General features: G+C 47.5%; 1 protein-coding gene and 1 pseudogene across 2 annotated transcripts; one reads left to right on the top strand and one right to left on the bottom strand.

Moving 5' to 3' along the window:
* Nucleotides 1-2,050: 2,050 nt before the first annotated feature.
* On the bottom strand, nucleotides 2,051-18,560 carry PRNP (prion protein (Kanno blood group)). Of its 2 annotated transcripts, XM_006744311.3 has the most exons (3): nucleotides 18,408-18,558; nucleotides 16,064-16,161; nucleotides 2,051-4,440 (listed from the first exon to the last, which is right to left on the bottom strand). In XM_006744311.3, exon 3 carries the CDS (start codon nucleotides 4,428-4,430, stop codon nucleotides 3,657-3,659), a length of 774 nt encoding a protein of 257 aa, XP_006744374.1. In that variant the 5' UTR covers nucleotides 4,431-4,440; nucleotides 16,064-16,161; nucleotides 18,408-18,558; the 3' UTR covers nucleotides 2,051-3,656. The 2 variants fall into 2 exon arrangements, with proteins under 2 accessions (XP_006744374.1, XP_006744375.1); XM_006744312.3 differs by lacking the exon at nucleotides 16,064-16,161 and having other exon boundaries at nucleotides 18,408-18,560.
* On the top strand, nucleotides 8,441-9,667 carry LOC102730674 (protein KRI1 homolog pseudogene; annotated as a pseudogene).
* Nucleotides 18,561-22,260: the final 3,700 nt, after the last annotated feature.

Here is a 22,260-nt window from a genome sequence, read left to right as displayed (position 1 = left end):
TGACCTATATGTCTATTTTTGTGCCAGTAGAATACTGTTTTGATTACTAAGAGTTTTAGTAATATATTGACTCATATAATTCTTTTTTTTTTTTTTTTTTAGATTTTATTTATTTGACAGAGAGAGACACAGTGAGAGAGGGGACACAAGCAGGGGCAGAGGGAGAGGGAGAAGCAGGCTTCCCGTGGAGCAGGGAGCCCGATGCGGGACTCGATCCCAGAACCCTGGGATCATGACCTGAGCCGAAGGCAGACGCTTAACAACTGAGCCACCCAGGCGCCCCTGACTCATATAATTCTTACCACAGCATTATTACGTGGATACCTTTGTTATCCCATTTATCGATGAGCAAGCTATAGCACAGAGAGATTAATAATGTGCCTGAGATCACAGTGATGCTAATAAGTGGCAGAACTGGGATTTGACTTGAGATAGTCTGAGAACCCGTGTGCTAAACTAGGATGTCATACTGTCTTTCACACTTGGTAACAGCACTTTTCTGAGCTTCCAGACAGGCAAGGCAAGACTCTTCAGTACTTTTCCCAAGTGATAAAATCTTGAGAAAATGATTGGATAGATTGCCATATGAGTAACATTATGTAACATAATAAAAACTATGATTAATTGCTGTTTTGCACAGATCCAAATGTGTTCTTCAAAGGGTGCCTGAGTGGCCCAGTAGTTAAGCGTCTGCCTTCAGCTCAGGTCATGATCCCAGGGTCCTGGGATTGAGCCCCACATCAGGCTCCCTGCTTGGCAGGAAGTCTGCTTCTCCCTCTCCCACTCCCCCTGCTTGTGTTCCCTCTCTCACTGTCTTGGTCTGTCAAATAAATAAATAAAATCTTTAAAAAATATGTGTTCTTCAAAATAGTATTTTTCACATCAACCCTCAATAAAAAGGGTTTATTTTTTTTAAAGATTTATTTATTTTAGAGAGAGAGAGAGAGAGCACACAAGCAGGGGGAGGGTCCTTTCTTTTTTTAAAGAGAAAATTCTTTTAGCACAATTCACAGGAGTTGGAAATAACAGGAAAAAATGATGGGACCTGATGGTATTATTCACTTTGGCCCTCTCAGTACCTATGCTTTGAATATTTGAAGTCTTCTCAGTGGGCTACTCTTGAGAAATTATGATGGTCAGATAATGAAGCTTATATTTAAATAATTAGAAAAAATGGCCCCAAGTGAAAATCATTCTAGAAATTTTTATGTTAAGGATTAAGTTTGAGGTTCACTTACGGATGAGGAATGCTTTGGAGACTTGGTGGCTGTTGTTTGTTCTAGGAGTTTGGTGAATGATGGGGATTCAACACGTTGACTTCCATCTTCCCATTTTCAGTACAAAGTTGATGCTCTGATCGCTGCAGGATATTGGCATTTCCTGAGGTATTAACAAATAATTGTGATTCCAACCACTGTCGCTTCTGTGATTACTTCCTGCTATTGGTAAATTTCAGGTGCCAAAGAAAACCCGCCAAGGAAAATCAAGAGCGCCCCTAAGGCTGGAGCCTGATGCGCTCTCGAAGAAGGCAGGAAACAGGCGAAGCAGGAGTTGAAGGACTGTGACAAATGAAGGGCCTTTTAGACCTAAGGTGTTGAATTTCAGTCCAAAGGGAGTGACTGTCACTGGGGCTCCCAGGGTCTGGGAGCATTTATAACCTGAGATTGGGGGTGGGGCAGGGGGGCAATCAAGTTGGTACTTGAGTGCTTGGTAGGTTGCAATTTAGTCAAGAAAATCCTCTATTTCAAAGTCTAGGGCAGAAAAAAAGCTTCCAGGGCACAAGGACTGTCTTCCTTTGCTGCAGTCAAGTGCCTCTGCCATTTACCCAGTTTCTAGCACATTTATTTGTGGAAAAAATGAAAAGGCAGCAGGGAGGAGCTGGCGTGTGACTGGGAGTATGCTGAAGGCAGGACTGGGAGCAGGTGCACAGGACACGGGCCGCCGCAGGAGCTCGGGGACCTCGAGTGGCGCCTTGCTCGCATCACCCCCACCCTGGCCTTGCCAACACAGGGCGCAGCGGTGAATGTCACTGCAAACACCACAGGACACACTCACTTAGCTTCTGTTTAATTCTAGTCAAGATTTCGAACATGTATACATTTTTTTTATACAAGTACATGCAAAGTTACAAATATAGAAAATATAAAGTACATGCATATTTCGAAGACCACGATGGATCTATCATACAAAACTATTCAGTGCACATGTAAGCCTGAGGACCACGCAAAAGGGTTTTCTACATATTAAGTATTTAGTACCTTACAAAACCTGTTGTGCATTAGATATATCCGATGTTAACTCCTTTAACCAAAATTTCTAAGTCTGTCATACACAATATATATATATATAATAACTCTTTTTTTTTTTTTACATCAAATACCCGCACAGTGCAAGCCAGGAACATTGCAGAATGCTAATTTATCTGCTAGGTGACAATATTGAACAATCCAGACAATAATTTCACCTTACTTAAATAACAGTTAACAGAATTCCTTTTTTCCACCCTGAATGGATATTTCTGTCATGTCCGACCTAAGATATTTTTTTGGATGGCCTTCCATTCTTTGATTCAAAAACCGATTATAGAAACTAGGACTTGACATAATTCTGGTTTTTGACAATTATGAGACAGCAATGAAGAAATGCAATCATTTTTCTTTGTCTACTAATCATTTTCTCCATTACGCAATCCTCTAGGATGTTGGTTATTTTAACAGCTGCACCTTCCTGTGTCAAAATCATTCTGGTTTACAGATAAATGAACAAAGATTTGCTCTCAGTGCCCGGAAGGCAGTTCAATTTTTTACTGCCTTAATTATCTAGAGTTTAGATTATGAAAGAAAGGAATGTCACATGTAGGTGCTTTACATGTCCCAAATGGGAGCTTGCCTCGAAGGGCACCACTCCCAAGTGTGGGATTTTTTTTAGCATTTTCGCACTGTTGGTTATGTTCATTCCCTGTGAAAACATCCTCTGCCGAGGTCTAGTGTCGCATGACTATTTACGCTTGATGTTCTGGCTGCTGTGTGGCCCACACCGCAGAATGCAAACCATCGTCCCAGTTCTCTGCTCTCTGGTGGGCTGACCCGGGGTCCAAGAGCAAGGGATTTCTAGTTTCGCTTTTTGAATGAGTATCATGTGGCCTCCTTTTAAATTTGGCAGAAATGCTCTTTGCACAGGAAAATGTGATCGGGTTCTTTTAGAACGGATGAGAAAAATTTCCCCAAGTTGCTATGAAATCACGGTTAAGATGGGGCATTAGTGTACTGAGCTCTAGCTGGGGAAGGAGCCAGAGGTTTTCAGGCAAAGGTATTTGAAGACTGTTTTGAGAATTGTTTTGGCCTCAACCTGCTGCACTAGACAAAAAATAAAATAAAATAAAATAAAATAAAAATAAGCCCTAGGTCAACTGCTGTTATTCCCAGCCCAGCGCTAGCATGGGCCCCTGAAAGATTCAATCACACGGGGGCTCCAATAAATAGCATCCTGGGTCTGCTCCACGTTTCCCAGGGCTATCGGGGCCAAGGGTATTAGCCTATGGGTGATAAAGAGAGAAGCAGGAATGAGACACCACCACTAAAGGGCTGTAGGTAGACACCCCCTCCCCCAACCTGTAAAAGATGAAGACGTTGGAGAGGACGGGATGCTCATTCTCCTCATCCCACTACCAGGAGAATGAGCAGCGAGATGAGGAGGATCACAGGCGGCGGGGAGAAGAGGATGGCACTCGCCCCTCTTTGGTAGTAAGCCTCGGACTCTCTCTGGTACTGGCTGACACACATCTGCTCCACTACGCGCTCCATGATCTTCATGTCGGTCTCCGTGAAGTTCTCCCCCTTGGTGGTGGTGGTCACCGTGTGCTGCTTGACCGTGATGTTGACGCAGTCGTGCACGAAGTTGTTCTGGCTGCTGTACTGATCCACCGGCTTGTAGTACACTTGGTTGGGGTAGCGGTGCATGTTCTCACGATAGTAACGGTCCTCATAGTCGTTGCCGAAATGAATGAGGGGCCTGCTCATGGCACTCCCCAGCATGTAGCCACCCAGGCCCCCCACTACCGCCCCGGCTGCCGCGGCTCCTGCCATGTGCTTCATGTTGGTTTTGGGCTTATTGGGCTTGCCCCACTGACTGTGGCTGCCACCACCTTGACCCCAGCCGCCACCACCGTGCGGCTGTCCCCAGCCGCCACCGTGGGGCTGACCCCAGCCGCCACCGTGGGGCTGTCCCCAGCCGCCACCGTGGGGCTGACCCCAGCCGCCTCCGCCCTGGGGTGGGTAGCGGTTGCCTCCAGGACTGCCCTGCCCTGGGTATCGGCTTCCCCCGGTGTTCCAGCCTCCTCCAGGCTTCGGCCGCTTCTTGCAGAGGCCCACGTCACTCCACGTGGCCACAAAGAGAACCAGGATCCAGCCGCCGATGTGGCTTTTCACCATGATGACTTAGCTGCAAAACGAGAAGGGTGTCAGTGTCCTACGTTTGCTGCATAATGAATGAACGCACAGCAAGGGCATCTGCACGTCGGTCACAAAGGCTCCCCACTCCTACTTCTCCTTTGCAGCACTTACGACAGAAGTGATTTCAAATAAAGCATTAATACAACTCTTTTTCCTTCTCTAAGGACAAATTTGACCTTAATTATCATTTCTGGCTCTATTTCCTGGAAACCTGATAGAGATGGAATGTCAACAACGTTGCTTATGGTAAAAATAACTTGATTGATAAACTGCATCCGGGCTGAATGAAACTAGAAACATCTGGTGGGCCTGCCATAGCTTTGAGCATCTTTAGGGCAGTGATTATTGTAACCGGGTATGTCCTTGGGGGGACCCTGGCTCCTGTGGGGTCTGGGGCCTCTACACCAAAGGGAACCCTTTATCCACCAATATGGGTCTCATTCCCTTGTCCCCGAGCAGCCACTTGTGGGGGCTGGGAGTGGAGACAAGTCCCTGGCTGCTGTGTGGACTGCTATGAGGATCCTGTTGTAGCCCCTTCTGGAACCTTCTGAGAACTTGGGGTGGCCCCTATGGAAGTCTTGGAAGTTGGGAAGCCCCCCACCTGAGCTTTGCAGGAATTAACTTTGAAAATCATTGGCTTGTGTCTTCTTTTGTCTGTGGGAACGGGCACTAGCAGGGAGGGCGTCTTGTCTGTTGCTCTCTCCTCAGGGGCCAGGGCGCTGCCTGGCAGACACACAACAGTGACTTGTTTGGTGAAGGAATTAATGCCCTCTGAACAGATAAATGCCTGCAAGAATTTCCTCAAAGTACTTCTCAATACGGTATTTTTTGGAAACAGGAAACACGCAGGATTTTGAAAGCCCTCTTGTAAATTCATCATCTATAAAAAGAGCCGCTCGAAGCAGGATAAAAATGCCTGGGTTTGGGGCGCCTGGATGGCTCAGTCGTTAAGCGTCTGCCTTCGGCTCAGGTCATGATCCCAGGGTCCTGGGATCGAGTCCCACATCGGGCTCCCTGCTCGGCGGGAAGCCTGCTTCTCCCTCTCCCACTCCCCCTGCTTGTGTTCCCTCTCTCGCTGCGTCTCTCTCTGTCAAATAAATAAATAAAATCTTTGAAAAAAAAAATGCCTGGGTTCACAAGTCACTGAATGAGTTTTAGTTCAGCACTTAACGGCTTATGAGGGACTTATTTTCTCCTAACATTTGGTACCAAAGAAACACGTCTTACAGAAAAGGGCTGGCACAGTTCAGGAATCCACAACCAAACTAAGTTGCCCTGGATAATAATTTATGACCCTTTGCAGAATGTACACTTGTAAAATGAAAAAAATCTTTCAGATGAAAGATGCTCAGTTCTAAGGGCAGAGATCAAAGACACACAGACATTCAGAGTGAGGAGAATAATGAAATAAGTAAATGATTCACCTTCCATTTATGCTTCTATCCTCATTGAAAAATCTTGGTGGAGACAGGTAAATAAAAATATATTTGAAAGTTACGAAAGCAGGTTCAACTGCTCAGCTCATGCCAATCAATCAGGCTTTCTGGAGGCTCTTCTGGGTCGGGTTGGAGGGGCAGGGTCCTGAGATGTGCCACCTGGCCTTATCCTCGCCTCTTGAGCCCCTGGTACTGGTCTCCTGCGGGCCTCTCCCTGCTGTACTCCCCAGTGCTCACGGGCTCTAGCTCTCAGCCTCCTTGCTGCCCACACCTTCACTCACACACCGTAGGGAACCAGACTAGGGGAGCGCCACCCAGTCAACAGCTCCCAATCTAATGGGGTTTCATGTCAACAGCTACTTCATTCACCCCAATCAGCCAAACCCAGCCAATACCCTGGAATTCTTTTTTTTTTTTTTTTTAAGATTTTATTTATGTATTTATTTATTTAAAGTAAACTCCATGCCCAATGTGGGGCTCCAACTTACAACCCCGAGATCAAGAGTCGCATGCTCCACCGACTGAGCCAGCCAGGCACCCACCCCCCTGACCCCCACTCCAGAGTTACTCTTGAATTTCCTCTTTTTCACAGCACACAGTGAATCTCCCAGCAAATGTTATCGGCTCTACCTTGAAAATAAATCCTAGGGTGCCTGGGTGGCTCAGTCGGTTAAGCGACTGCCTTCGGCTCAGGTCATGATCCTGGAGTCCCGGGATCGAGTCCCGCATCGGGCTCCCTGCTCAGCGGGGAGTCTGCTTCTCCCTCTGACCCTCACCCCTCTCATGTGCTCTCTCTCTCAAATAAATAAAATCTTAAAAAAAAGAAAATAAATCCTAAATCCCGAAACTACTCACATTTCCCAACATTACTTACTATCCTGGGTGAAGCGTCTGTTGCTTCTCATGGGGGTCTTTCAACAGCCTCCAACCAGCCTCCCTGCTTTTCCCCCGCCCCCACTGCGTGTTCTCTACTCAGCAGCCCAGAGGCTCAGACAACCTTTTTTTTATGTAGGTCACACCATGCCTCTTCCCTTCCCCCACGAAGCGGCCCACGCATTCAAGCTCAGGGTAAGACCCCAAGTCCTGACCGTGCCGCACATGACTGCCTCCAGCTGCCCGCCTCTCTCTGGCCTCCTGCTCCTCACACTTGATAAGCACTTTCTCATCTCAGGGCCTTTGCACTTGCTGCTCCTGGGGCCTGGAAGGCTCCCCCTCCGGTTACTCAGTTACTCGTATGGCTCCAGTTTGCTCTGATGCCACCCCCGTGGGGCTGCCCGAGCCGCTCTACCCAAGTCAGCAGCCCGCATCCTATCCCCTTCTCCTGCTTTTCTCCAGAGTGGGGATGCCTACCTGACATCTACGATTTACTGTTTGCTTACTGTTCGCCTTCTCCGCGGGAGTGCGGGCTCCCCCAGGGTGGGAGTTTCGCTTTGTTCACAGCAGTGGCCCTAGTGCCTAAATGGAGTGCCTGGCTCACAGCCCGACGCGATAAATGTGGAATGAATGGATGAGTGTGGAAACATCCGTAATAAAGCATCATAACCAAACTAAAAATTAACCTGTTACAAAAGTGAACCATATGTATGAATTTTCAAAACCCTCTTCCCTGCACTGGCCCGCTGTCCAACATGCACAGTCCAGTTATAGGAACGCTGAGTTCATGTGCCATCCACCACCAGCGAGGATTGCTGACACAGTCGGGGCAGGAGGAAGACGCTGTTGCAAGGGGAGGAACGCGGCGGTTGGCTTTGAACATGCCTGGTCCGAGGCTGTAAGAGTCACAGCTCTGTAAGCTGTGGAGACATGTGGGCAGATGATCAGACCACCTAGGAAGGGAGGCACAGAGAGGGCCTCGTTCCTCGGGAAGCCGGGTGCACGAGGTGGAAGGGGCCACAGGGCATTCGGAGTGGAGACAGGCAGTGAGAGAGAACACTGGCGGGGGGGGGCGGCGGGGCGGGGGAAGGACCACAGGGGGCTTCGCGGGAGAGGAGCCTGCATGTGTGGTGGAGAGGCAGACGGGGCCAGGCAGTAACGGGACTCACCAGCAAGGGGTGCAGACATTCCATCTTCCCTGGGACAGTTTACACCTGCTGTGCCTGGTGCTAATATTAATAGTGCCCTTTTCATTCTCAAGAGTGTCCCCGTGGGTTACTATATGTAGCCTAATGATAGGACATGTTAAGTCATCTGGACTTGATCCTGAAAGTACTAGGGAGCCAGTGAAGAGTTCTGGGTTCTCTTTGAGAAAGAACATTGTGGAGGATGGACTGGGGCCTGTGTGTGCGTGTGCGCACGCGTGCGAGTGCAGGGAAACTAGTCTCAAGGCTCCTGCAGGGACTGAGCTAGAGATGGTGGCCTTGTCAGGGAAGGACGGTCATGGATGGTCTGATTGGAAGGTAGCTTCTGGAGGGCTTGGTGTTTGATGTGGAGGGTGAGAGACTGGAAGAGTCAGGGTTTCGGGACTGGGCAGCTGCATGGACGGACACAGAACGGTGGAGGAGGCCTGGAGGGAGACAAAGGAAGGGCTCGGCTCTCACTCCTCCCTCTCAAGCTATGTATGTGAGACGACAGAGACCAGGAGGCAAGAGGGCCTCAGAGCCGTGGGCACGCGTTGCTGTTCGGGACTCCATTAAGGCTGAGTATTGGATAAAGTTGGCTAACGACAGAATACGTGAGGACAAGATCATTTTAGAATCACTTGAGAACAACAAAAGCAACACTGAGTTATGAAAAGTATTCAACATAGCAACTACATTTTGAAGTAGAGACGCATTTCTAAACATAAGAGGGACTCAAAACTTACAGGAGACCTTGGAGAATCTCTTCCTGCTCGTGATGAAATGAAGAATATCTGGTGTCAGCGAATGCAAACCTGTCACTCTGCGAACTGGGCTACCAAGATTCACAGACGTCAAGTGACATACCTAGGATTGCAGTGCTGGCGAGTGAAATTGCTGGGGATGGAGACGGGGTTTCTGAATTCCTGGAAGATACTCCCTGTCAGTGGTCGGCTTGTGGCCCGATCCTTTGGTACATTTCAAGACATGAAGGGCAGAGCCACCAGGCCAAACCGTGTGGGTCATCGCCCCTTCGGGTCAACGTGGCCTCGGCCACTCGGTATGGCCACTACCAGAGGCACCAGGAGCTGCAGCAGCTTCCAGATCGCTCCAGGGCCCGGGACCTGGACCCTGGTGGTGCCTCCAGCTCTAAGTCTGACTCTACAGTGACGAGCACGTGGAATTTGACCCCCAGAGGGAGCGTGATTTCTGCAGGACTCTCTCCTCGTTGAAGAAGAAGGATCCCCGCATTTATCAGAAAGATGCCACCTTCTATCAGAGAACAGCACCGTCCTCGGAGAGTGAGGAAGCGCCGGCGGCCAAAGGGAAGCAGAAGAAGATGCGGCTCCGTCCCTGAAGGGCTGTGGAAGGAAGGTTATCTTGGAGAAAGAAGGCAAACTCAGACGTGGAGACCTCCAATCAGAGATTCCAGCAGATCTCGTCGAAAAGTTATGTAGAAGCACAGAAACAGCTCAAGGAAAGCTTCCGGGCATTGCGGGAGGGTGGAGGGCGGTGAGGGCGAGGACAGTGCCGGGCAGGTGGCTCTCAGGTTGCTGCAGAAGCACGCTACCGCCGGGGGGAGAAGCCCTGGGGGGATGCCAACTCGCTGGAGTGGCTGAAGGGGCAGAAGGACATTCACAGCCCTGACACCCCGAGAGAACTGGCCCACCTGGAGGAGTACTGGGACAACCCAGAGCTGGAGGAGGGGAGTGGTGCTCCCTGAAGAGAACCTGCTTGTACAGGTCAGAGCCGGGGCCTCTGCAGGACCAGGGGCTGTAGAGCTGGAAGGCCCAGAACTCTTGGAAAAAGAGGCAGATCTTCAAGTCACTTTGCCCAGAGGAGATGGATCACGGAAGCCACCGGGAAGCCACAGAGAGACAAAGCCAGCCCACAGGGGGTGCTGCAGGCACCTGATGGGGCCGGCAGGAAGCAGCCCCAGCACAGGAAAGGGCGGGCCCTGTGTCACCCACTCAGAAGCCAGTCCCCCCCCAGAGGCGGAGGAGGGGCAAGGAGGCATATCTCCTGGGCCCCAAGGTGACACCTGATAGATGTGAGTTTAGTCACCAGAGATTGCAGACCTTTGGCCTCAACCCCAGTCGGCCGCACTTCTGCCAGTTGGGCAGGCAACAGAGGAAGCAACAGGGTCCCAAGAGCGGGCCCTGAGCTCCAGGGAGTAGGCGGGGGCCCTGGGCTTCCTCCCCTCTAGTCGAGCCCCTGGACGCATCTCCCTCCTGCACTACGTAGACACTGTGTCTACTGTGGGCAGAGAAGTCCTCCTATCTCACAGATGTGGACGCTGAGGCCTATCTAAAAAGCTTCCCCAGCATCTTACCTTGAGACACACCTTGGCCCCCATCCCCTCAAATGCTGGGCCCAGCCAAAGCCACAGTCAAGTTAAATGGCTTTATTAGCCCCCAGGGGCCACTGTTCCCCCCTACCACCTCCAGACCTTGGCCGGGTAGGGGCTTTGGGACCAGTGAGGGGCACAGGTGGCCCAGTGAAAACTATAGTACTTGAGTCAGGCCCTGAGTGGGTGTCCGGGAGCCCTCCCTCCCTGGCCTGTGAGGAGGGCCCATCTGGCGGGAGACAGGGATACAGGCTCTGGCCCTGTCCAAATGGCCCCAGTTCAGAGGTTTCAGGGACCAATCTCAGCTGTGCTTGTCAAGGGGGTGAGAAGGGGAAGACCCATCACCTCCAGATTTCAGGCTCCCACACCCAGCATGACATAAATAAAAAAACAAATAGTGAAAAACAAAACAAACAAACAAAGAAGACATTAAGTATTTGACAGAGGTCAATACCTATTTAACACTAAAAAAAAAAAAAATACTCTTAGCAGACTAGGAATAGGAGGAGACTCCCCTAACTTGATAAAGGTTATATAACAAAACCAGCAAACAGACTTGGTGGATAACCTCTGAATGCATGTCCTTTAAGATCAGAAATAAAGACAAGGATGTCCATCGTCACAGGACTGGAGGTCCTGTCCGATGTCATAGGCAGAGACAAAGAAATAACCGGGGCAAGAACTGCAAGTAAAGAGCTAGCCGTCATTATTTGCAATTAAAGTGATCATACACAGAAAACCCAGCAGATTGGTCAGAGATGACAAGAGACCCAGTACTAGAGTTCAGCAAGGCTGTGGGATATGAGACTGGCCTAAAAAAATCAACAGCATTTCTCTACACCAGCAATAATCAACTTAGAAAAAGAACGTAAGAAAGAAGATAATCCTGGGTGGCTCAGTCGGTTAAGCGTCTGCCTTTGGGTCAGGTCATGATCCCAGGTTCCTGGGATGGAGCCCCGCATTGGGCTCCCTGCTCAGCGGGGAGTCTGCTTCTCCCTCTCCCTCTGCTGCTCCCCCTGCTTGTTCTCTCTCTCTGTAAAATAAATAATAAAATCTTTAAAAAAAAAAATAGAAAGAAGATAATCACAATAGCAAACCAAACTGTAAAATATCTAGGACTTGACTTAACTGAGAAAAAAATAAGACTTGAACAAAAATAACTCCAGTAAAGACCACTGAAGATTATCTGTAAAAACGGAAAGGTACTCCATGGCTTTGACTGGGATGACTTAGTATTAGAAAGATGTCTGTTAATTACCTCCCCCCCCAATGAACCTGTCATTTCAATAAAATGCCAATCCAAAGTCCACCTGGGCTTTTTGAGGAGTTCAATAAACTTACAAGGTGAAAGGAATGTCCATGAATAGCAAACTCAACTTTAAAAAGGAACAGAAAAGAGAAGGGAATCTACTGGATCAGACCTTAAATCCTACTACAAAGCCAGAGCAATAAAGACCACACAGTCGAAGTCTAGGAACAGAACAACCAGCCAAGGAGAGCAGAAGGGCACATTCAGAGATAAGCCCTTGTATATATACTTTAGTAGGGACTTGATATACAATAAGGCAGCCACCACAAATCAATGGGGAGAGGAAGGCTGTTGAGCAGATGCTTCCGGGAAACCGAAGAAACATAAAACTGGATCCCCTACACCACGTGCAAGAGTGCACTCTAGGTGGAATACAGACCTAACTTAGAAAGGGAAAAGCACATTGTTAGAAGAACAAACTACAGGTGAACGCCTGTGTGACCTGGAGGAGGAGTGGCCGGAGGGCTTTTAAAACAGAGCACAAACCAAGAGGCAAGTAAGAATTTTATGACATGAAAGTTAAGGATTCTTGTTTAATGCTGTGAAGGACACTATGGACAAAGTTAAGAGGAGTACATAATGGTAAAAATATTTGTAGTATTTACGGCCAACAGAGGATTCATTTCTAGAACCTACAAGGAATTCTTAAAAGCAGTAAGAAATAGTAATAAGACAAAAACAGACAAAACGGCCAAAAGATACAAAAACTGATAATTTATAGAAGAGGAAAAGCCAAAAGGGCTTGAAAAGATATTCAAAATCATTAAGAATCAGATAAAATGGGGCGCCTGGGTGGCTCAGTTGGTTGGGTGACTGCCTTCGGCTCAGGTCATGATCCTGGAGTCCCGGGATCGAGTCCCGCATCGGACTCCCTGCTCGGCAGGGAGCCTGCTTCTGCCTCTGACCCTCCCCCCTCTCATGTGCTCTCTCTGTCTCAAATAAATAAATAAAATCTTTAAAAAAAAAAAAAAGAATCAGATAAAATGGGGCCAAAAAAAAAAAATGACATATCACTTACACTTATCAGTCTAGTCAAAAAGAAAAAAATAACCAAACCAAAACCACAAGAGAGGTGAATGATGCCAAGAAGGCAGGGTGTGGAAATAAAGGAACCCACCTGACTATCAAAGGAGTGTGGGTGGTGTAATTGAACAGAAAGAATGAAAATAAATTAAATGATTATTCAACTCAAAAAAGGAAGAAAACAGAAAGAGAAAATTTCAAAATAAAGCATTGTAGTTATAAAGAAATAAAAGAGATGAAAGTAGAACTTAAAACCCAGGAAAATGAGGAATTGCTAAATAAAATCAACTGACTTGAAAATGCAATTCGCACACAAACACACCCCACTACATAGCTCCACATGGGGAATGGGAAAGGCCACATAACCTTAGAAAGAGAAGGCTTTAAAAGGGTAACCTCCTTCCAAATGCAAATGTGTTTTAGGAATTAAAAATCCGTGTGGGATGGGTTGCTTTTAAAATATAAATTAGGGCGCCTGGGTGGCTCAGTTGGTTAAGCGACTGCCTTCGGCTCAGGTCATGATCCTGGAGTCCCGGGATCGAGTCCCGCATCGGGCTCCCTGTTCAGCGGGGAGTCTGCTTCTGCCTCTTACCCTTCCCCCTCTCATGTGCTCTCTCTCTCTCATTCTCTCTGTCTCAAATAAATAAATAAAATCTTTAAAAAATATATATAAATTATAAATATTGACTTTAGAATTAATGCAGTCAACAAGTATTTATGGAACAACTAATATGTGCCAGTTTTTAAATACATAGAAAACTTGAACTGACCAAGAACTATAAAAGAAATGGTGGAAAAAGTCGTCTTAAATTACATATTACTATGTAGTATTATGGAACATATTGATTCATTCAACAAATATTTAAGTGTCCTCTAAGGTTCTAGCATTGTGTGCTAGTAGTGGCTGGGGACACAGATGGTGAGTAAGATATTTAGCTTGGGGGGTGATGCCATCTCCTGAAGTGAGGGAGATGGGTAGAGGGCCCCGCTTGGAGAGAAAACCGGGGGCTGTGGTTTGGACGCGTTAACTTGGCTATACCTAGGAGACATTCAAGTAGGAGTATCAATTTAGGCAATTGTTTTAAGAGTCAGGAACTCAGCAGAGATAAATGTCAGGGCATCTTCCCCTGAGAAGCGGTGTCTATAGCCAAGGGGACAAGGGGACAAGGGCTGAGATTGAAACCCCAGCATTTCAAGTGCAGGGCTCGCGCCCTTAGTCACCCGGCCTCCACCAGAACGGATGCCAAAATCCAAAAGAAAATACCGCCAAACTGATTTTAACAGTTTAGTGAAAGAAGAATACACTGTGACCAATAAGGATTATTTTAGGAATGCGAGGATGGCTCAAAATCAGGAAATCTATGAATAGGTTAAGATGACAGAACAATAAGATTCTCTGCAGATACTGAAAAGTTTTCAATTAAAATCAACCTCCACTTTGATTTCTTAGGTTTAAGCTGTTAAAGTTTCTATAGAACTAGCAGGCAGTCCCCTTCCATCAAGAATTACCACCACAAACACATGGCCTAGATCCTATCTTAATGGAAAAAGGAAAGGCGTCCCATTCGTGTAATGAACAAGTCAAAAATGCAAGTAGTGGCTGTGATTTTTAGATTGTTATGGAAGTTCCAGCCAACTACAATCTTCTATTTGGAAAATAGGCCCAAAATGTAGAATAAATAAGTGAGCTCATTAGGTGCAGTTTTTGAAATCAATATGTAAAAAACCAGCAAGTCCCCAAATTAATCGTAATTAGTGAGAAGATTTAGCATGGATGAAACATTCCATCCATAATGTTCCATATTGCCATTCCATCTATAATGGCAATAAAAAATTTTTACAGTATCTAGGATTTAAGCTAAAAATAAATAGGACTTTTATGAGGAAAGCTAAAGAATTTTACTGAGAGACGTAAAGGAAGACAAGAAAACAACAACAACACCGCCACCCAGCCATAGTATGTTTTTGGTTGGGAAAACCAATATTGAGAGATGCCAATTTATCTTCAAATAATCCATCAAGTCGACACACTTTCAATCAGAATTCAAAGGGGATTTTAAAGAACATGATGAAATGATACCCAAAATTAAGAAGTCAGAAAAAAATCATTGAACAGGAAGAAAACCTAGGGCCAGGTTGGCCTGCCAGCTATCAGGATACATTGGAAAGCTACACGAGGCATTATTAGGATCACGTGGCACATGAACAATGGCAGAGCAATGGAACTTGACAGAAGGTACCAGAAAGATCCACAGATTATTACCTTGTTCATCCTATTCCCATTTATTCATGGGGATACGACAGAGCTGGTAGGAACTAGCTTAATGGTCTCGTGCCAAGGGCCGAACTTCTAATACTTAGACCATGTTATAACTTGAAATTTAATTGGTTAAATTGGGAAGTGGCACCAGCTTTTCCCACCGCCCAGAGCCCCCAGGAAAATTCCCTGTCTTTCCAGGATTAGGTAGAACCTTGTCATATTTTAATCTTTTTGAGGATACTGCCCCTTCAAGAATCTGATGCAAGCTATACAACATTTTGCAAAACATTTTGGGATGTGGGGTTGCACTGGTACCCTGAGGCCCAGGCCTGGATTGAACAGGGCAAGGACCCCCAACCTGGTCTATCATCAGAATGACTTGAAGAACTTTTTAAAAAGCAATGTTGCTGGAGCCTCTCCTGGGCCAACAGCAATGGGATCTGGAGATCCATAAAAGCTTCCCAGGGGACTGCACTCCTAACCAGGCTTCAGAACTAGGTCCTCAGGAACACAACACTTAACCACATTTATAATGCTTCTCATGAAGAGCATACTTCCCTTGAAGTGATCACATGATAGTTTAGCAGTAATAAGTAGAACATAGCTGAAGAAAAAGGATTAACAAATTGCAGGGAAAAAAAAAAAATGCTCCCGACTATAAGCGCTGCCAAGCACGGTGTTCACTCTAGGATTATTTTAAATGCAGCACCATCCCTGGGTTAGATGACGGTGCAATGTGAATGCTTAATACAAAGCCGTTCACAGCTGATACAATTGCCTTGGGAGAAGAAATAAGATCCCAAAGGCAGAAGAGAACAGGTAAGATAAAACTACAGCTTCGAAAACCTTTCACCTCATAAAACCTTCCATCAGCTGGTGGACAGTCACCTTTGGCGTTAATTTGGTACAGAAACATTATGTGATTATTGTTTTATTATATTATTTTTTAAATGGCTGCTTCCTTATGTAATTCAGCCTGATTGTAGAGAAAGCTGTGACCCTTTCTCTGCAAAATCAAGCTGATTTTGCAAGGATGATGCAATGGTAGGAATTACATATATGGACCCAAGTGGCCTCCCGAGCAGGGGCCTGTGATCACAGCCTTTCCAGAGCCTTATTTTCTGTGACAGTTGGAGACTTTTCAACCATCAGAAGACCAGAGATTCCACAGGGTACATACATCTGTCGTGGTTCAGCTGAGCTGGAGTTGTGTCTCTGAGAAGACAAAATGCCTCGGCGTGGTGGAAATGGCTCAGTTTTCGAATATACTCAGGAATCCTTAAAACCAATCACAAAAAAGAAAAAAACTAGAATTGATAAGTAAATCTAAGAACTGATTCCTTAAAAGAAAAACCTAATATATAAATTACTAAGTCACTAATAAATCTATTCAAGAAAAAAATGAGACAATATTTGAAAAAAAAATGAGGTCATATAAAAAAAAACAGCAAACAGGACACAGAGAAAACTGTGGGTCCGTATCATCTAAAAAATTGAGATATGTGACCTATTTAAAAAATTGCATTATTTAGTAAAAGCAATGTAAACAAAAAAGAACATGAAAATCACCTCTCACTTCTGTTAAAATGTCCATTTTTTGGTGCTTTTCCAAAATTCAGATTTTCCACACATGCACTCACTCTTGAGGAAACAGTTTAGAAAACTGTACTTTGTCAGTTTCCCCCATATATCAGAGGCTCCAAAATCATGACTTTTGATCGTTACATAATGCTCCTACCAGTTACTGTGCCATGATTTTCTGAGCTACTGCCCTGCTGTTGTACAATCAGGTTGTTTCCCAGTTGGTTCTAATTTTAGATCATTCTGCACCAATGTGTGCCCACATATGGCTTTTTTGTTTGCTTGTTTCTTCCATTGCAGGTAAATCCCCAGGGGTAGGGTTTTCTGGGTCACCACTTTGAACTTCTTAATGCATTGCCAGATTGTTTTACAAAAAGTGTGTAGTAATTCACAATATCCCTAGTGGGGTGTGAACAGGAAAAGAATAAAGGTATACACACCAAGGGTCAGTTTTACCTAGAGTTAATCTTGGCAACAAACTCGAAAGTAGGTTTCACTTCCTCTACTTTATGAGTGGACATGAGCAGGATTAGGAAATTAGGTGACCTGTCCGGATGTCACAGAATCAGTAGCAGAGCCATCTTTCTAACCCCAATACCCCGCCACATCCTCAGATAACTGAACATGCAAGTTTCACGACAACTGCCTTATAGGGGTTGCTGTTACTACTACTTTGATCGTTTTTGTTCATTTAGTAGATGTGAAACGACAATACAGACTTGCTTTCATTTGCATTTTATTCTGCAAATGGTTCATCATTTCACCATGTACCTATTATAATCTTGACACTGGCCTTTTACAAGTATGAAAAATTCGTGTCAGATACAAATAAGATACAAATCACATCCTAGCTCTCTGCTTTCTTTCCCTTTCCAGCTAGTTCTTTTGCATTTTAAGAGCTCCTCGGTGGTTGTGTAGGTGAAATTGTTCCTTTTCACCGGTGATTTTCCTCTTCCTTCTTAATAACGTCTGAGAGAGTTGTTCATTTTTCCATAGATCTGACCTTTTTTATTCAATTTTCTGTTCCTATTTTTTTCTGGTAATTTGATTTGTAAAAATCTTTAATCCTGTTCCACCTGGAGTTTTTCGCAAGGAAAAGGGAAACATCTCAAATGCTCGGCATGTGGGGAACTGCTTATTAAACCGTGATGCTCTATGTGAAAGAAAAATACGCAGCCACGAAGATAATCATGATCAGGGGCAGGGGACATCTGTCCCCGGAGGCCGGGCACTCCCGGGCCCGAGAGGGAGAACGCGGCCACCCCGAGGCCCCACCCGCCCGAGGCCCCGCCCACGCCCGCCTGCTCGGGGGCAGCTCCGCGGAGGGCTAGACCACTGCGGCCGCCTCTCGGGAGGAGTTCGTCGGGGGAGCTGGCCCCCAGGCATCCCGGACTCCTCTCCCGCCGAGGCCTTGGCCCTGGGCGGGCGCCCGCTCCCCCACCCCCACTCCGCGCACCCTCGGGGCGTCCCCGGCCTCTGCCCGCCGGCTGGGAGGGCGGCCAACTGGCGGGCGGCTGGGAGCCCCGCGACCCCCCGGCTCGTCTCCCCGAAGCCAGGCGCGTTCGCCCCGGGCGATCGCCCCCACTTCCCCGGACCTTCGGCCCCTCGGGCCGCGGACCCGCGTGGGGGAGGATCAGACCTCGCGGCACACCGCCACCCCTCCCCAGGGGCCCGGCCAACCGCCCCCAATCCCAACCCGAAAAACAAAACCAAGTGGCGTCACCCGAAAAGCAAAACCAAGCGGCATCACCCGAAAACCAACGCGCACCCTGGGGCAGGCCGGACGCGCCACGCGCCCGCAGGGAAGCCCCCTCCCCTCCTCACTGCCAAGGTCGGCCCCCGGCTCGCGCTGTCGGGCTTCGCGGCGCCCCGCCGCCCCCCAGGGCTCCGGACCCCCGCCCGCGCCCTGCGCTGCGAAATGAAAAGGCCACCGGGCTGTTTACCTGCCTTCTCCCGAGAGGAGAAGCTCGCAGTGCCGGAGCTGTCAGCGACTGGCGCGGAGGCTGGCGACAAGCACCGCCCAGGAGGAGGGCCGGGGGCGGGGAAGGGAGGCGGCGGCGCTCGCGGGCCGAGGTCGGCGCGCGGACCAATGACCACGCGCTCTCGCGCGCTCCCGTGCTCCCGCGGGCGGGCGGCGGGGGGTTACGGGAAAAGGTGCAGACCTGCCAAGCACCCCGGGCGTCTGAGTCGCCAGTGAAAACGGGTTGGGATTCGCTTAAACTCGCACCGGCTGATACCGCCTCCCGGTGTCATCACTCTCTGACGTTGCTCATTGACTGTAAAAATCATCTTTAAAAAGAAATTTGGCCGAAGCCTCAACTCCCCCGTTACGTAATGGAGAACGGGAGACGTTAGGGAATGAGAAGGCAATTTTTGGAACTCTGGTAGCCAGACATTTCTAAAGAGGAAAAGATTTTTGCTACCTTGGATTGAGCCCAGTATTAATGAATTTTCACATAAATTCTTAAAATGGGAGGCCTAGGAAGGACATCGGCCACCACCCTTTCTTTCATTGACTCAGTTTCTGCTCCTTATTTTATGCAGGAGAGATGATTTAGAGTAGACCTCCCAAATGAGGAAAATGTACTCCATTTAACAAGTCCACTCACATTACCTGAGGTACCTTGTCTAAAACAGAATGGTGTGTTTTGGCTCATTATTCCTGCTAAGAAATGAGGTAGAGGTTTGTTTCACGTAAAGGGTGGCCAGGGATGAAGGGATAGAAGGATGGGAATTAGGGTTTGGGGAATCGTCTAAATTATTACCCAAATTGGATCACTTTTAAAGTGAAAGGGGCACTGGTATGAATTAAGTGGGCATAAACCAAGACTGTCCTGGGAAAAATGGGACATCTAGTCCCCTTGTTATGGGCAAGAGGCTCCGCTAAGCTTGTAAGAAGAGAGGTTTAAAAATATCCAGACACCCATTGGAAATGGGATTTGGATTACATACCTATATCCCAGGGTGGATCACTCAAGGGGGAGGGGACCAGTGGGCAGGAAGGGGAGAAGCCAGAGAATAGCGATGTGAAACCGATGCAGGGTGATATTTATGCGAATGTGGGTGGGCACTTGAAAGGTCAGCCTGGTCAGGGGAAATGATAGGTCTGGAAAGCATGGATGGCTATCCCATGGGGTGATTCAGTAACAGACCAAATGGATTTGGACCAGTTAGAAAGGAACATTAGGCAGCAATACTGTGGCTGTTTTCTATACGTTCAGTCTTGCATAATGATTAGGTTGACAGTACTTTTAGAGCCTTAAGTTCTTTCCTTGGAGATGGCTTATTACCAGGTGAACTGGGCGGGGGGGGAGGGGGTGGGGCAGTGAATCATCTCTCTGAGTCTTAAGCTGGGCTGGAGCCAAGAGTAGGTGACAGGATCAGAAGGAGGAAAGGGTTGGCCTCCCCCTGGCAGGAGGGACTCTATAGAGCTTGGTTAGAAGACCATAAAACTCAGCTTTTATTATTATTATTCTTTTTTTTTTTTTTCCTCAAAAGGATCCTGTGTCTACTGGCCAAACGCTCTCCCAGCGGGAAGAGGCTCAAAGGCAGACGATTTCTTGGAGGGATTAGGGAGCCCAAAGCGATTGCCTTATGTCCTAATCTGGCTATTGTTTCTATGTAGCAACTACCCATAAAACTTAGTGGTTTATAACCACCACCATTTTCTTATGCCCATGGATGAGTAGGTAGGCCAGGGATGTGGACAGGCACAGCGGGAACTTGGCTTCTCCCATGATGTCTGGGGCCGCAGTTGGGAAGACTCGAAGTCTGAGGGAGTTTGGAATCCCTGGAAGGCTCTTTCACGTGCATGCCTGGCACCTGAGCAGAGAAGACTTGAAGATCACATGTGCCTATCGGAAGGCCTATGCACGGCTTCTCTACATGGCCTGGCTTCCCCCCAGCCTCTGGTCTCAGGTTTGAAGGACTTCTCACATGGCTTCTTAGGACGTGAGAGTTCCAGCAACAACATGGGAGCTGCCTAGACACTTCCCATCTAGTCTTGGAAATCACATAACATCAATTCCACTGTATGCTATTGACCAGAGTGGTCATATGTCCATCCAGATTCAAGGGTAGCGGACATAGACCCCACTTCTCAATGGGAGGAGTACCCAAGAATTTGTGGCCATTCTTAAAAACTGCCATAATGGGGTTGGTGGTCTGGCCTATAGATTCTTAGAGGCTTTCGTTGACCTCATGAAGAGCACCAGGGGTAGGCAGCCCGCAGGAGGAAGATTTTGCAAATGGCCCTACATCATTCCTTATCCCAACCTCATTCACGATTGCCTCCCCGATCACGACAACTATCATACCCCCTTATGGACAGGGAAGGCCATTCTCTGGACTGATGTGGAGTGGAGTTTAAGGTTTGTCCTCTGGGGCTTCATCTTGTGGACTCTTGGGCACCTGTTGTGCTGAAGTTCACAGCACCGTCAAGTGCTTTGAGAATCTCCTTTTGCATCCATCTCCTGTCCTGGCTAGAAGGTACTTGTCAGTGTCATGTGGATCCTTCTCAGCAAATACGGAGAAGTTAAGGAAGTCAAAGTCTCAGTTTACTTATATGCAAAAGGAGAATTATTTCATTCAACAAATAATTTATAGAGCGCCTAGTGTGAATTATATAGTTGTAGTCTTTGACCTCAGACACCAAAGGGAATACAGGAAGCTACATAGAAAGTGATCAAGTCATGCAGGGCCAAAGAGCCCATGACAAGGTGTTTCGATTTTATTTTATTTATTTATTTTTAAAGATTTTATTTATTTATTCATGAGAGACAGAGAGAGAGAGAGAAAGAAAGGCAGAGGGAGAAGCAGGCTCCCAAGGAGCAGGGAGCCCGATGCGGAACTCAATTCCAGGACCCTGGGATCATGACCTGAGCCAAAGGCAGACGCCCAACCATTTGAGCCACCCAGGCGCCCAAGGTGTTTAGATTTTAATCAAATGTGGTAGAAGCCCTTGGAGATGGAGCAGGGAAATGACATGACCTGATTTAAGTTCCGAAAAGACCACTCTGGTTGTGGCGTGGGGCCCAGTGGGGCAAAAGTGGGAACAGGGCCTGGTAGGTGGCTTTTGCAGTGGTCCGTCCAGGAGAGAGAAAATGGTGCTTGATCTAGTGTGGTAACAGAGGAGGTACTTCAATCTAAAATGGTAACTAAATGGCGGAAGACCCAGTTTTAGAGGCAACAGGTTTTAGAGAAGTTCCTTCCATCTTGGACACATTGAATTTGAGATGCCCGTGTTGCCCCCAGATGGGTACACCTGGGGATTCTGGAGCTTGGGTGGGTTGGTGCCAAAGATGTGCATTTAGAAGTTATCAGTCTGTAGATCATGTTCAAAGTCATGGGCTTGGACGATAACATCAAGGGAGAAAGTGTAGCCAGAGAGAAGAAGAGGAATCTGCTCTGAATAGCCAGCAATGCCTGCGGTTTTCCATCCCCAGTTCTCAGTGGCTCGTGTGAGTCACCTGGGCCCCACCCCAGAGATTCTAATCAGTGGATCTGGGAGGGGTGGGTCCAAGGATCTGCATTGCTCACAGATTCCCGAATGTTCCGGCTGAGTCACACTTTGAATTGGAGGAAAAGTAGCGGGCAAGACAGACTGAAAAGGGATGGCCCGTGAGGTAGGAGGGAAACCAAGAGGGTCCCCGAAGCTGAGAGCGGAGAGTGTTTCAAGAAGACAGGAGGCATCTACTGAGACCAGACAGAGTGGTGACAGGAAAGAGCTCACCGGATCTGGTGACAGAGAAGTTGTTATTGGGGGCTTGATGGGAACAGTTTCAAGGGAGAGATGGA

The sequence above is a fragment of the Leptonychotes weddellii genome, chromosome 10 (assembly GCF_054177405.1).
Source record: "Leptonychotes weddellii isolate Sample4059 chromosome 10, ASM5417740v2, whole genome shotgun sequence".
Taxonomy (NCBI): Eukaryota; Metazoa; Chordata; class Mammalia; order Carnivora; family Phocidae; genus Leptonychotes; species Leptonychotes weddellii.
The sequence above is the reverse complement of the archived record's forward strand: the minus strand, read 5'-3'. Positions and strand labels throughout refer to the sequence as shown.

What these genes read in the sequence shown, in the direction of transcription:
- PRNP (XM_006744312.3), bottom strand. Translation starts at nt 4,430, where the DNA reads ATGGTGAAAAGCCACATCGGCGGCTGGATCCTGGTTCTCTTTGTGGCC.